This window comes from Hirundo rustica, chromosome 3 (genome assembly GCF_015227805.2).
Source record: "Hirundo rustica isolate bHirRus1 chromosome 3, bHirRus1.pri.v3, whole genome shotgun sequence".
In the NCBI taxonomy this organism is placed as follows: Eukaryota; Metazoa; Chordata; class Aves; order Passeriformes; family Hirundinidae; genus Hirundo; species Hirundo rustica.
In genome coordinates this window covers 18968614-18983677 of record NC_053452.1, presented here as the reverse complement: position 1 = coordinate 18983677, position 15064 = coordinate 18968614, and the positions used below count along the sequence as shown (strand labels likewise).

General features: G+C 41.5%; 1 protein-coding gene across 1 annotated transcript in view; it reads right to left on the bottom strand.

The window, feature by feature from the left end:
- The window catches only part of SUSD4 (sushi domain containing 4), a 72388-nt gene that overhangs the window by 11982 nt on the left and 45342 nt on the right, over positions 1-15064 (bottom strand). The window contains exons 3-4 of the mRNA XM_058420100.1: positions 10253-10432; positions 6690-6878 (exon numbers count right to left, since the gene is read on the bottom strand). Of these exons, the coding sequence (XP_058276083.1) occupies positions 6690-6878; positions 10253-10432 (369 nt within the window). The remainder of the gene's footprint in view (positions 1-6689; positions 6879-10252; positions 10433-15064) is intronic.

Below are 15064 nucleotides of genomic sequence, written 5' to 3'. Positions count from 1 at the left end.
CCCAGTGGAGAGCTACAAGGGAAAAAAAAAAAGAAAAAAAAAAGAAAAAAAAAAAAAAAAAAGAAAGAAAAAAAAAAAAGGTGGGGGAAGAAAACCAGTGCATGATCTTAGCACTGTAATTTCACAAACCATCTTACAAGTCCAGGAAGGCATGGAGGAATGTTGGTTTCTGGTATTTGTGTTCAGTTCCCAAGTGCCTGCCTACACTGATTGGTGAAAGTTCCACCCTCTAAATACAGGGTTTTATCTCTGGAAATGAACCAGTGAGTAGACTTCTTGATGCACAGAGTCCATAGCTACAGCTCCCTCCATTTGTGGAGGAGGTTCTGTGAGTGCATTTTGTGGCCAAATTTAATGACCATGTCCATAAAGCACAGAGATGTTTGATTTCAAGGTAGACAATATGTTATTTTTCCTTCCAAGCAGTCTTGTCAGATACAGTTAAAGATTAATATCATAAAACAGCCCCCAGGAAGAATTTTTGCCTGCTTTCCGCCACCTAACTCACAGCAGATTTAAAGCACTATGGATAAAACACTACATGCATCTGGCAGCTAATATGGAACTTCAAGGCAGAAATTATGGCTCCGTGAACAAGTGGGGATGTCTGGCTGATTCTGGAAATGCTAAGGAGTTTCTTAAAGGTACAGAGGTGATAGAGCAGGTGTAAAACAATTAATTTACTGTGGCAGTCATGTGCAACAAGCAATACCAAAGACATGAAAGAAACAGATTACAAGATGTTATTCTGATGCTTTCCTGAAAGAACTATGAACAGTGGAGAAGGCATCTATTTCAATCCCAGCCAAAATCAAAGAAGATTTCTGCAATGCAAAAAAGGAGCAGTCACTTAGAAATATAATGCTATTTATGTTCTTCAATGTCTTCAACTTGGAGCCTGTTCTCTAAACCCTCCATCCCTTGCAACAAGAGCTGCAAAAAGCCCACTTTGTTGTGTATCCATTCTGTCTGGGATTTGGACTATTTTCCTTCATGTTTCACTTTGCAATACAGCTGCTGGAGTTAGCTGCTGACTATTTAGCAGCATAACTTGACTTCTCTGTCTAGCACTGCATGTCCCTGTGCTCCTTTTGAATTCAATTTTTTTCCACACCTCTTCAGCTGTGGGTAACAGATCAAGTTCAGCATTTTCCAACAGCACAGAAATCCACATACTCCAAGTTAAAATGTTCATCTTCCACACTCAAACATGGATGTGTATAATTTCTTCACTCCTGGGTGATGAATGAATCAACTGTCCAAAGTGCAGAAACAAGCAGAATTATTGAATTACTTTTTCTAAAGAAAAACTATACCTGAAACTTCTTTATTCCACTTGCTTTCCACAACAAGCACCTCCAGGGTGAGACACTGTCAGCCTATTTCATCCTTTGGGTATCAGGCTGAAGGTGCCACTGACATAAAGGTGTTGCCCTGGTAAAGGTCCTCAGATATATGGTTGTCTTCTGCTATTTGAGCATTTACTGCTGGTTGTAGTTTCTGAGTCACACCTTTTGCTGTAGGCGGTGAAATGCCACCGTAGACAGAGCTGTTAAAAAGCACACTATCAATATATCCGATGTTAACATTAACTCAGTTAACCTGGATGACCTCTTTGGCAGTTGAGCGATATTTAATTTATTCTCCCTTCTGCCTGCAAGCTGAGTAGGTGCAAACCTAAAACAGAATCCTGGTATCTACTTTACTTAATTTCCCAATACCACAGTGTTTCATAACTTTTTTGTATTGCTGCCCTCTGCTCCCTCTACAGGACTTCTATCTGTTGGAGATGTGCTGCATGAACATTATCATCCCTGAGGATACACATCAGTCTGTCATGTTGGAATTTATCTAAAGCCTTCTCAAAGTCAGCAGAGAAACACAGAGAGAAATCCATTTGTACCACTGTATAACATCTCAGGCTTAGGATTGCTTACTTCATCCCGTCTCCTGAACATAACTGATTACAGGCTGACTTCAATCCTTTTTTTCTCAGGGCGTTGCTCTATGTTCCTTCCAGAATTTAGATTTTAAGTGCCTAGTTCATCAGATAGACAGCTCAGTGTCAATCACTGCTCCTGACATTAGGAACTGTTATGGAAGAATGTAGGTCTGTGAAGCTTTCCTTCAAAGTGTCCTGCATGTCCTGGTTACAAAGTTTCAGCTATTTTGTTTTGAACTACTACAAGGCTATGGCATTTCATCTGTAATAGCACCTTCTTCTGTCACACCCTTTCTAGGGTCTAAGTCAGCATTATCAGCCCCTCTCTATGAGTGTCTATCCCCAGGCTTATGAGAAGAAAAATTTTAAAGCTCTCTTCTGTATTCTGACCTATCTTCCCAGAGATTTTTTTTCTCTGCAGCATATTTTGTTGGTTTTGATTTTCATCTGGCTAACCCCTTTTTATTCTCCAGAAATCTCATGGTGCCCAGGTAAGGGGGGTTGTGTTCCCTTGCACCTCTGGCTTTATTTTAAAATTTCTTAATTCCTTCCTTCTCCTACCTTTCTTCCACAGTTTCTATAATTTTCTGAATCCTGTCAGTACCTTTATGGTTGCTTAGCTTTGTCTTTTTTTCATTTACCCTCACAATGAAGTGGTTTTATATTCCAGAGTTCAGAAATACCTTCAGGTTTTTTATGTGTTTGTACTCTCTTCTGTTTATTGAATCTCCCCTTTGAAGTCTACTCCTCATGTTTGTTTCATTTTAATTTTGAATCTACCTACAAAAATTTGAAATTTTCTATTTTACCTTCTTTCAAGTTTAACCTCAGCTAGAGAACCTCCCAGAAAGCAGAATGAAGTTTTGATATTGCAATATATTTGATTTCTTGCAAGACCAGCTTTTCTGTTCAGCTGGGATGATGCTGAAACAAGACATTCTGGATAACAGGATCATGTCTATTGTTTGCAAATTGAATCAACCTGTTTTCCCTTTTACTCTTAAATACAAAGCCGGGAATTCCCAATGACACTATCCATACAAGTGCTTTATTTTCTGGCACTACAATCAAATTCTCCCAGCCCTTCCTCTCTTTATCTGCTTCCCTTGCCACTTCCCACCCAGTTCTTTATAAGAACTATTCCTTACATCTCCTTGGAAGATTTCCAGAGGGCATGAAAAATTAAAATTCAAACTCCAGATGGCAAGGAATGTAATCATATGCAGATCATGTTCCCAAAGTACTCATGGCCAAGAAACTCAAAGTTTCTTTTTTCAGTTTGGTTTGGGGTTTCTTGGGTTCAGAGTTTTTGGTGGGTTTTTTGTTGTTGTTGTTGATCTCAAAATCCTATGTAATATCTTAATTCACTTTAAAGTACCATATCAGAAACTTTTCCTAGTTTTAAATGTTTAATTTCACAGAGTTCCATACAGGTATGTTTTCAAGTGTTTGTTCTCCTCTGATCTTTTTGGAAACCGTTTGATTTATTTTACAATTAATATTTATACCCCCTGTGGTATTCTTCACTCTCATTAATTCTGCACCCATGTTTTGCATACCAGGTTTTACAGAAGGCAATCACGAACTCGCATCAGTTTCTACAGATGGATAATTAACCCCAAATTGGTAATTTAAAAATCGTATTAAAAAACCCAACGCCCATTTTCCTTCGATTTTCTTGGAAGTGTCTATTGGGTTTCAGTACAAAAGAAGGTTTAAAAAGTTTCTGCATAATTGTGGACATCCACTAGAAAAAAAAGGAAATTAAAAAAGTTAAGAAGAAAATTCAGCGTGGAGATGCTTCATCTTATCCTCTAAATGACTGTAAAATTTTCTAGAACTGGTAAAACAACATTGTTTCCTCCACTGTCATCTGATATCGCCCAACCATTTCCACTGAAGCCACCCAAATGATTCAGCTTCAGGCAGACACTCAAAAATCAATCCAAATGTTTTAAATCTGGCAAAGGTACAAGCATTTAAGAAGAGGATCTCGTACCAGCAAACACTTGACAATCTGAGCTAGAGGCATCCTTTTTTGCCTGAGCCATAAGCACTGCCCCAGCCAGATGCAGCTGTTTTGAGCAGTCGCTGCTCAGCTCTGCACTGCTGGCTGCACTTCAGTGCCAGGTGACACGGTTTCTATGCTCTGCTCTGACTAAAGCAGCACTGATTTCACTTACCAGAAAAAAAGCTTCCTTCCCTGACAGTGGAAATTCGTCTCCTACCCGAGCTGGTGGAAGCTCCGTGCTCACTGGTATTGAGGGTAAGGCTGGGAAGCCTTAAAAAACCTGATGTGCAATAGGAGCTGCGCGGTCCCTGGCGTGACCTTCTATTTAAATAGAGCTACAAACCCTTCATTCAGAATTTATTTGCCCTAACAAAGAGGAAAAAAATTCACCAGACTGATGTAAAGTAGTTTTGTGACTACACACAAATTTAGGAAATCCCTTCTGTGGAGGCTTCAACAAGAACATACATCTAAATGAGGAAGCTGTAAGCAGCATTGTTTATAGGAGAATAAAAGCTCTCAAATGGTTGCTATAGCTTCCTAGCAGTCATTTAGTTTTAATCATTACCCTATTAAAATACTGAGCAGGAAATGTCATTACAATACATTTTTAATTGAACATGGAAAGAAATAAATGGAATTAATTTGTTATTTGCAGATTTCCTCTGTGAAAAATACTGCTTGGTGAGATTACACTGCACACATAAAAGGAATGTTGAAAAATGAGCTTGACATTGGAATGCAAGGTGGAGATTAAAAAAAATATGCAGGGAAGGAATTTTGTCCACTAATTAAGAGTAGTGGATTGTAACAGGATTCCTGGAGACTGGCATTCCTTGCATAAATGTCTTGAACAAGCACTTTCAAACAAGGGCATCTCGAGTTGATTTACCCTATCTGGATTCATTCTGAAGATCACTGCACACCTGCTGGAGCAGCCCTACAGCAGAGTTCACAAGGGGAGATGTCAGGAGTGACCTTTCAGTGCTGCTGGAAGCTCTCCCTTCTCCCCCAAAGCTGAGCAGAACCAGCTCTTGCAGTTGTTGTGCTCCAGATTTGGTCTCCTGTGGTTCACTTAACAAATGCACTGATGGGATGCCCACGTGAAACCACCATGGAAAGGTTTGGCATTTAAAGAGAGCAGTAAGAAAGTGATTCAAAGGGAGGCTGAATCAAAATCAGAGCTCAGGAGGTGTCCCCATGGCCTTAGCCCAGAGTCTGGCTCACACCGATCCTCCCATCACAGATCATCATAGTTGAGTGGGAATGATAACTTTTGATGTGTAATTTAAAATGTAGAACTGTCAGGGCAGAAGTTCTTGACTCATGTTTTAAATTATCAAGAGAAGGGCCCTCTCTATGACTTCATAATACAAGCAAGAAACAATTAGCACATGAGTTTTCTCGGGTATTTTGATTGCAGCTGGGATGATCACCTGTGTTAAGTGACCGTATGACACAACTCTTTCTGTTTCATAAGCTTGAGTTTCATGCTCTTGTCTTTCTAACTGAAGAATTGTCGTTTTTACCAAATCAGTTATATTGTTTGGATTAATCCTAACAGGGCCCTTCTGATTTTCTAATGTGTTTGCCATGCTATAAACAACAACAAACAAGCCTTCCAAAAATGGCTTACATAGAGCTGATTGAGGATTAGTCTTTCAGGGTGAGCTAAATAAACAAACAAAAAAAAATCATCTTGTTTTTTCATTCCAAAATTGCAAAGGCAATTTTGAATTTTGGAACTTGAACTGTCAGCTAAAAATAAGGATAATTTAATTATTTTTGTGCCATTTATCACTTTGTTGATGCTTTTGGCAATTTTTTGCACTTCCAGAATGCTTAGAATTTAGTTCAGTGACATTAGCATCACATATGAATTACTCTAATTGCTTTTAGCTACATTCTACATATAGAGAGCTTCCTTACAGGCTTGAAATAGAACAAAAATTTAGTTCTTTTAGGGGAACGAAATGCCGAGGATGTATTTGCATTCTCATGACTCCCTAGGATGTTTCATTCAAGATGTGAAGATGGAGGAGGGTGGTTTGTGCAGTTTTGGCAATGTATAGAGCAATCCATCCAATATCCCTGTGTTAAGTGTCTGGGATGCAAATACAAATGCACTACAACGCCCCCCTTCCCAGCTCTAGTCACAAATTATTCCTTTTGGCTCAGTAGGATCTACCTGTTCCACACTGAATGGTTTTTATGTTCCTCATCAATAAGTTAGCTCAGTCGTCTTTGTTGTCAATCCTTCTTTAAGGTTAACTACTGCGAGAGACAGCGAATACTCGAGTGTGCAGCACCGTGTGGCGCTGAGTAATGACTGCACCTGGCACAGCCCAAACGAAGAGTTTCTGTGGGGTATCTTTTAGCTGATCATGGAAATCTATCCGTACGTGTAGGAGCTTTGACCATCTGCGCAGGAAGGCGAGTTACGCAACCTCCTCAGTGTTCTGATCAGAAAGGCAGCAGAGAGTTCACATTTTAAAGGCAAAGCAATCATTAGGAGCTTTCCCTCTTGCGCTTGGGACACTGCGGGAGCAAACACGGCTTAGGGAGCGCCAAGAGCTGAGGGCGCAGCGAAGCGCAGCAGGCTGCACACAGCAGAACTCTGCACAGCCAGTGGAAATGCCACCCAGAGTGGAACCGTGCCTACGGCCCTGTGGTAAAATCACAGAGAGCATGCAGATCTCGCAGACCGGAAAGATAAACAAACAGTAAGACATTTACCTTCCACATCAAGGCACCTAGGTGGGCTATCTGACCAGATAAGGTTATACATGCACTCAAGGATCTCTGCCCCTTCTAGTTTATATCCAGGAAAGCACTGATAATACACCACTGTTCCTACGGGGAAGGAGGCCCCGAACTCAGATATGTTAATGTAACTATGAGGAAGAATCAACGGCCTCAGGCAACCTGCAAATTAAGAAGAGGGAGGTTTCTTTTATTATCAAGCGCTTATTTCAGTCGTCTTCACGCGTCTCAGTTACAGTTTCTAAATTGAGAAGGGAGATATTTTTCATCCTCTCCACTATGAACGGCAAGTCTGCGTGATCTCCCTCAGATAGAGCTGCCTCATTATCCCATTTCAAACCCTTTTGTTGTTTAGCCCACATGCTTTGCTAGCGTGGGCTTCACTCCCAACAAATCCAGGAAAGGTTTTCGGAAACTGACAGCATTCTGTTTAACAAACATTCACCGTTTCAGCAGATGGCAATTTCTTTCTGAGGAAGAATCTTTAATAAATGAAGATTGTCATTTATATAAATGGTGAGTTTTATTCCTCCTCCTAAAAGTGACAGGCATGTAAACCCTCTTTAAATATTAAAACCGCTCCTGTGACAAAGTGCACGCAACTGTAAAAGATTTGCAGGCAGAATTAATGGCTTCGAAATTCTAGTCTGAGCAAATCTAAAGGGAATGACTTTCTAGGAGCAGTCCCATGATAAACATTGAGTGAGGGCTCAGACTAGGTTATCAAAAAGTTAAGGTACCTGTTATCATCAGAAATTGTAAATGTAGACAGAATCAGAGACTGTGTTCCAGTTCTGCTTCTGCAATTACACCTGAGGGATTCGTGTCATGGCTGGTACTGAGCAGCTACAGTTAAATGGTCACCAACCAAATTTGGGGCAACAAAGAGCAGCGAATTTAACAGATGGCATGTCTTTGTAACATGTCGTTCCTCATGGCCCTAGAAATTACCCTCTGGGTAATACTTGATATTTTTAATTCTTTAATTTGCAGTAATGGGGAGAAAAGATGACTAGCAATCATGGCATGAAAAATAATATTTTAAAATTATGTGACTAATGGAAGCTGCATTATGGCAGTCTATAAATAGGTCTCTTGCCACTACTAAGAATTTGTGAAGGATGTTCGTAGGTCTCCCATAATTTTAAGCTAAAGGAGGAAACAAAAATCAGTCTGAGAACTGCTTGTAAGGTACTGGCATTTAAAACAAGAAGGCTCAGCAGCATTTCAAGCAGCCATTTCCTTGCAATGGTCTTTTGAGGGAGAGGAATAAACCCAAAAGAAAATTTAAAAAAAAACAACTTGAAAGCTTTTTGCAGCATGTTGTATCACCAGAGCAATGATTTCGTAGCTGTTTAAGCAGCTGGTTATGTCCCTGCTCAAGTAAAGCTTCAAGCATCCTATCTGCTGGCTGCTGCTTCTGCCCTGATCGAGAATGCCCCCCACACAACACACTAATTCCTGCAAACTGAGCAGCCCATCGAGCAGGACGACATAAGCAGCCCCCAGTGGGACTAAAAGAGCACAGACTGCCCAAGCAAGACCAAGCTTACTCTTCTCTGAACTGTATCAGGGAAAATTTGGTCCTTCTGGACCTTCTGCTGGCTCAGAATTTTAATGTTCATTATGTTCCTGGTCATGCAGGACAGAGATTTATTTGAATTTGTATGACAGCCAAGCGTTTGTGAAAATTCCTAGGTCTCTAAATTAGTCAAGCTGCTTGAAAAACTTCATTTTGACATTTTTTCTACTAAATAACATCATTCCAGACTAGTAATTAATATTATTATCTCATGGCAAAAAGAGAGGTTAGATTCTTAAACACTCTTAATCTTTCCCCCCTGCTCTGGCAGGGAAAAAAAAGGCATCTTAGTGTCATCAGACTTCCCTGCCTTTTGTAATGAAAGGGCTATAGAAATGTAAGTGCCAGCCTACCTAGAGCAATCAGACAAGTGGCTTTGATCTTTCCAGTGCCTGACATGGCAAAAACGAAATTCTGGAATTCTGCAGTAACTTTATGGAATTTGGCAAAATATGGCAGGGTCTTGAATCTGAATTGCCTATTCACTGTCTGCCTGGTAATCACAGTTCTCGGGTCTTGTGCAATTGATTTCTTAACTTTTATTAGCACTGCTTTCATTTTGAAAAGCAATTAATATTGACCGTCGAGTAGGAGCAATTGATTGTGTTTCACAGTATAAACACAGCAACAGAACTAACAAGCTAAGGGGTATTTGGGATACTTCTGCTTACTCAGTAAATATTGCCTGTCACAAAGTTTGCGCCTGGGTCTCTGGCAAGTACAGCATCTGCAAATCAATCTTTTAAGCATTCATCTCCCCCTGCTGCAAGAGTCCTAATCTACCTGAATTAGATGTGAGGTGCACCCCCACAGAGAGGGGCTGTACACTTCATACTGCCACATGCGATGCCATCGCTGATAAGATACCCCAAAACTGGCGTCCGCTTTGCTATGGTTTTGCAAAATCTCCCCTTTGCTGTCAGGCCTGTTCAGATACAATGTGTGCATCTAAAATGCTATGCTAGCCTAGTAATATGTCTCAGTTTCTGCCACAGTTGAAGGCAAGATCTTGGGGGACAGGATGTGCTATTGCTCCCGAGAAGTGTCCCGGCTCCCCTGCCTGCCTGCCCTGACTCTGCAAATCGGTGCGACAGTGTAATTAAGTGCCTACAGAGAAGTGTTAGCTCTATGAGGTGACAGATGGGTTTGAGGAAAGTTGGGACTATCCCAGTCTGCTCCTCAGTTAGAATCTCTCGCTGCTGTTGAGTGGGCCAAGCTTGTTACGAAGACGTGACTTGGTTAAAGCGGAGTCAGGGGTACTCAGACGTGCTTATTAGAAATGCGAAGAGAAACGGAGCCCAGGGTTATTGAATTTCCATTCACTAAAGCTGGCTTACCCCCAGCCGTTTCTCACCGTCTAAGCTGAGCTGGGATACCATGCTGTTGATACTTCTAGTTCTACAGCTAATAGCTTTTCTGGCCAAAATCATCCCTGTGCACACCCTGAATTTTCAGTCAATACGTAAAGGTTTAATGGACTGTGAATCTAATCAACAGCTCTGCTGAAAACTCTGACAGAAGAACAGGTTTCAGTTTCTCTCCTCTTCTCCTGCCTTCTGCACCAGGTAAAGGAAGATAAAGTACAGTTAGAAGCTTAAATTTTTCCACAAATTAATTGGTGAAAAAATGCAAATGCCCATCAGAACTTCAGACTGATTACCTCGGTTGTTTTTTTTTTACTTTTTGCAGTGTATCTATGTCAGATTTGAGTTTTGCAAACCAAAAGCAGTATTTAAAGTAGTATTATAAGCATGGGAATGTTCAGGAAGCAACATTTTTCCTGCAGTAAGCAAAGGAGAAGAGAAATCAAAAAAGTCGTAGCAGCAGCACGAGTCAAACACTGCACTGTGGAGCTTATCAGATCACTGTCATTCTTACAACTGTAGGAAAAAAATATTGGCAAACTATCACAAGATGCATGAGCTATGAAACAGGACGTGCTGGAGTACTAAACCTTGACATATGGGTAGATTATCCCATGTTCCATCGTCTTGACATATGGAAACCATGTTGTCTAAGTCAGGGTAACGGATCTGGAATCCTTCATGACAGCTGATTATTAACTTATCGCCAGTCCTGTATGTCTTGTTATGAACCTCTGCATCTTCAACATGTGGAACAAGGCAATCTGTGACTTCACGAGAAAAAGAAATAGTAACTTAATTAAAAAAACATGGCTAGCTATTCAGTAATCAGTAAGCTCTTAAACAGAAGTTAGCATTCAATACAAGTGCTCTGCTTAAACTGTTTGGAAAATACATGCATTTCATTAAAAGCGCCCTTTCCCTAGTGAACCACCATTTTACAAAGTCTATAGCACCGCAGGAGAAGCTAAGGTGCTACAGTAATGGATCATTCCCCCAGCCTTTTTAAAACCGACAAAATCAGGAGCCTTTAGGAAGACTGTGGTTAAATGTGGCCCTCCATTCATCATGTGTGCAAATTACACCCCAAAGTCTGACTATCCCAAGGTTCCACGCAAAGGCAGACTCTGACAGCACTAAGGACAGGACGAAAGAAAAGATAAAATACAGATATGGCACAAGGAACACAGGAAAGCTGCAGTTTTAGCAGAGAGACAGATGAAAATCAGGTACATTCACAAGGGTTTATCCAGCTCCATTCCACAGAGTTCATTGTGAGAATGCCTTCACTTTAATCTCCTTGATTATGTTTTAAACCAGATAGTTTTGTTTGCCTGCATTCATATGCCTTTAGAGGACATGATTTTTAGGGTCCTGAGCAGCATCTCAAGAACTTATAGAAGATCTCAAGAAGGGACTGCAAACCTGAGTGATACACAGGGATGGGCTGTAGTACCTGTCTGTGTGTCATGGGCTGGCACAGTTTGGTTTTTACTTAGGGAGGAGTGGGCAGTGTTAGTCTGTCAGGGCCTTGGAATTGTTTTGGAAAGGACAGGGACCTATCGGAAGCTAGGCTGGGCTATTGGCATCTGCTTTGACCACTGAGAACGTTGAATGTGACTTTGGGAAGTACCCATATAAATCCTGATTTTGTTCAGGTCAGCCCTTTTCCTCCGGGTCAGCTGAACAGGTAACACCGAGTTGGGCCTGCTGCTCTCCCTCCCACACCCTTTTTTGGGGGGGGAGCTGGCCCAAGGCCCGGCCGGGCTCCATCGGCTCCCGGTGGGGGAGGAGAGATTGCAATCCACTACTTTTAAAAACACCCTGGAGCCCCAGAGCCCCCGGAGCAGGGAGGGATCTCCGCCGGGCTCCTGAAAACAACCATGGGCCCAGTTGGGCCGAGGCCATCCCGACTGTCACCGAGGGGTGTGCAGAGCTCCCCGCCCTCCCCTCCTCCGGTCATTTCAGACAGAGAAGAAAAGGGTGGAGAGAAGGAACCGCGCTGATCCGAGGCGCATTGGGGGAGAGACTGCGGCACATGGCCACGGCAGGCCTGGGCAGATTTAGCCCTTTCCTGGCAACGTGAAGCTTCCAAGGCCTAACCCTTCCCTGAGAGAAAAGAAAGAGACAGAGTGGATGCGGAAAAGGCACCACATGAAGTCAGTGGAGCAAGAGTGAAAGAACTGATAAAAATTATTAGAAGGAGGGATTGAGGATGTGGACATTTTTAACTGGACTTCTCTGGGGTAACCTATGGAGAAATGGACTGTTTCTTGTAATATCTTAAGGTCTGGAGGAATGCTGGTTCTAATCAAAGTTGAGGATTGATATAATTGAGATTTAAGTGAGAATCTCAAAGCCTCTCGCTCCTGGGTTAAAAGGAGGTCTCAGCTGTTGAGACAAAGATGTTTTTAGAGAGAAAGTGATTTGAAGCCCTTGGCTCCTGGGGTAAAAGGAGGTCTTTATTTCTTTTGAGATAGAGACGATTTTAGAGATAGAAGAAGAGAATCCTTGTTTTGTACTAGAAGAAGCATTCTTAAACAGTACCCCAAATAGTCAGAGAGGCCCTTGAGTAGCCAGGGGAAAGGCTGACAATGGGTGGGACTGCACAATCTGCAAAAACTCTGGACAGTTGCAGATTTGTGACATTGGGAGCCACAAGACTGTTTTTGTCTTGTGGTGAATGTCTCCATAAGACTCTAGAGAGACTCCTCTCCCAAAGTGATGAAAGATTATGTTTAAATGGTGAAACTGACTAAAAATCACAGGTTATGTCTCTCGACGTTGTTTGTAAGAAAGTTAACAGTTTGTAAGAGGAGGGAAGAGTGTTTTGAAGTTTCATTTTGATTTTTGGGGTTTTTTTTTTCAACTTTTCCATTCTTTTAGCGTGTGTTAATAAAACTGGTTTTTTTAAAGCTTGAGCCTGCTTTGCTTCTCCTAATCCTCTCCCACAAGAAAAAAAAGAGAGTAACCCTAAGACCAGTACACTAAATCTGGCAAACACAACTTAGCAAACATGAAATCCCTACATTAATTGGTGTTTCTGCCCGGTTTTAACTAAAATCACTATGCTGTGGCACATGCATCTGACAGTCACTTATCTCACTCTAGATACCAGTGCCAAAGACACCAAAATACAGAATGAAACTCAGAACACTGAAAGATGTGGAAAGTAGAAAGGGGAAGCAGGTGAAAAATCCCCTAGTAATACTGAATAATTGAGAAACAAGCCAAGGGAGTATGAGGGAATAGTCTGGGTGACTCAAAGTTCATCCTCATCACAAAGGCAAAGCGAGATGAAACAGAACACAGGGAAAGATTAAATATTGGGAGAAAAATTTTGTTTGCCTGCCAGCAGTCAATCCATAACAGAGATGGTAATAAAAGTTTCCAGGCATCAAAACCCATGAAGTATTTCAAACACAAGAAAGATAAAAAATATTATAAGCCTGAGTTATGCTGTTTTATTCCCCCAACACTTCTACTATTAGAGACAATTATATTCACTTAGGAATACTGTTTTTATTATGAAAATAGAAAAAGAAATCCCTTGACACTTGCATAGAAGACCAAGTTTCTGCCATTTTCATTGGTAATTCTTGCTAAAGAGGAAGAGGCAAAACTAAATTTGCATTTAGCAATTAATTGTTAGTATGCACTAAGCAAAGTGATAGTGACAGCTTGTTTGTTTAGAAGCACAAGTAGAAGGAAGATAAACTGTCATTTAGCACTCACAAACTACAAAGAGCAAATGTATTTCATAATGCTTTTATTTAGTTGGGGGAGGTCTATCACTCTGAGACTCCATCACTAAATTTTACTAACCTGAAGGGGGACAGTGTTGCTCCTCCCCCAGTTAAAACACACTTTGTACCTTCCCATCCCAGGGATGTTTCTAAACTACATTGTACTTAGCTAACTTGTTGGTATGAGGCCTGAGTACATCATTAGTTAAAAATTCTTCCATTTCTCTTGGTACTTTTCAGCTTCTTGGCAGCTGCTGCAGGTGCCTCCTGCTGCTGGTAGCAGGAAGGGCTGGCAGCCCGCCAGGTGGGTAGAGAAACTGCAGCAAGAAGTTTTCTTAGAATTTATTCATTTATAAATGCACAAGTCTGGGAGGATCCATGCCCTAACTGGAGGCTGTAAAACACACTGGCGAAGGTGCAGACATTACTTTCAAAGATGGAACAGTTTTCTCTCTATATATAAAGTTAATCAGCAGAGAAGACAGCAGAGGATGCCCCAGAAGAAATGCCTTACACTAAGCCATAAATGCTGTCATGAAGAGGCTGTCCTGGGCACCCCATGAGGATGGGATGAGACAGATGGAGAACCTGCTTGGCAGCCACGCAGCAAGAGGTTGGAGATGGATGCCAGAAAATAACACCAGTGAGAAGCTCCCTCTCTTGCTAAAACCTCTTCCTGTTGCAATACAAATAAAGGAGGTGTGTATACACACAGCACAGTAAAACATCAGATTTCACTTCCAAAGTGGGGGAAATGGATTCTGTAACAATGATCTATCACAGTGATTCCATCCCCATTATTCCAAGGAACAGCTGTAGATGGGATCATTTTAATCAGGTAGATGTTGGCAGAGAACAGCGATAAGTTGCTCACTGCACCCTCCTCTGCCTGCCACATCCTGGCTGACCTTGATAACAGCCTTATTATAAGTCCCAGCTAAACACCAGACCAATGGACCACAATATTACAGCTCTTTTTCCTGATGCTTGCGAGCAAATGCTTTCCCACTGGCTGAATGAATATTGTTTAGCACTTAGACAGGCATAAACTGCAGTAGCCACTTCTCCATAAACAACTGGATTAGCTGGCACCAATTCTGCTCGGAAAAGCTAGAAGAAAGTGGCTGCATTTTAAAATGTCCTGTCCTAGAAAATAAGCCACTTTATTCTAAGTCTTTCTCAGCAAATCCGTGGAAGCTGCTAAACCATTTAAGGGAATATACGGTCGTTAACCAGCACCGAACAGCAAAGTCTGTGACTTACACTCCTTTCTGGCAATTTTACATGATCTGCTTATATCTACCGTGTAGGTATTAAAATGGGCCAGCCAAAAGGACACATTTCTTATCTTGCAGGGCCAGAAAGAGGTGGGGTAGAGCCAGCAGGCTTAACAGCTTGACAGGCATGAGGGCTCACCTTGCCCTTAATTTCATGAAGATTTGTACATTAGGAACTCTTGGCTTTAGCAAACCAAGTGCATCTCCCATCACAGAAGATTGGTTTGAGGAACAAAATTCAGTTAAAAGTATAGTTAGAGTGTTTTGCTCAGGTGCAAACCATGCAGAACCTCTCAGAACTGTTCCTTCCAGCCCATGGGGAAGGAAGATCACCCTACCTCCTCCCAAGAGCACCTGGACCACAACAGCAACTCAGAAG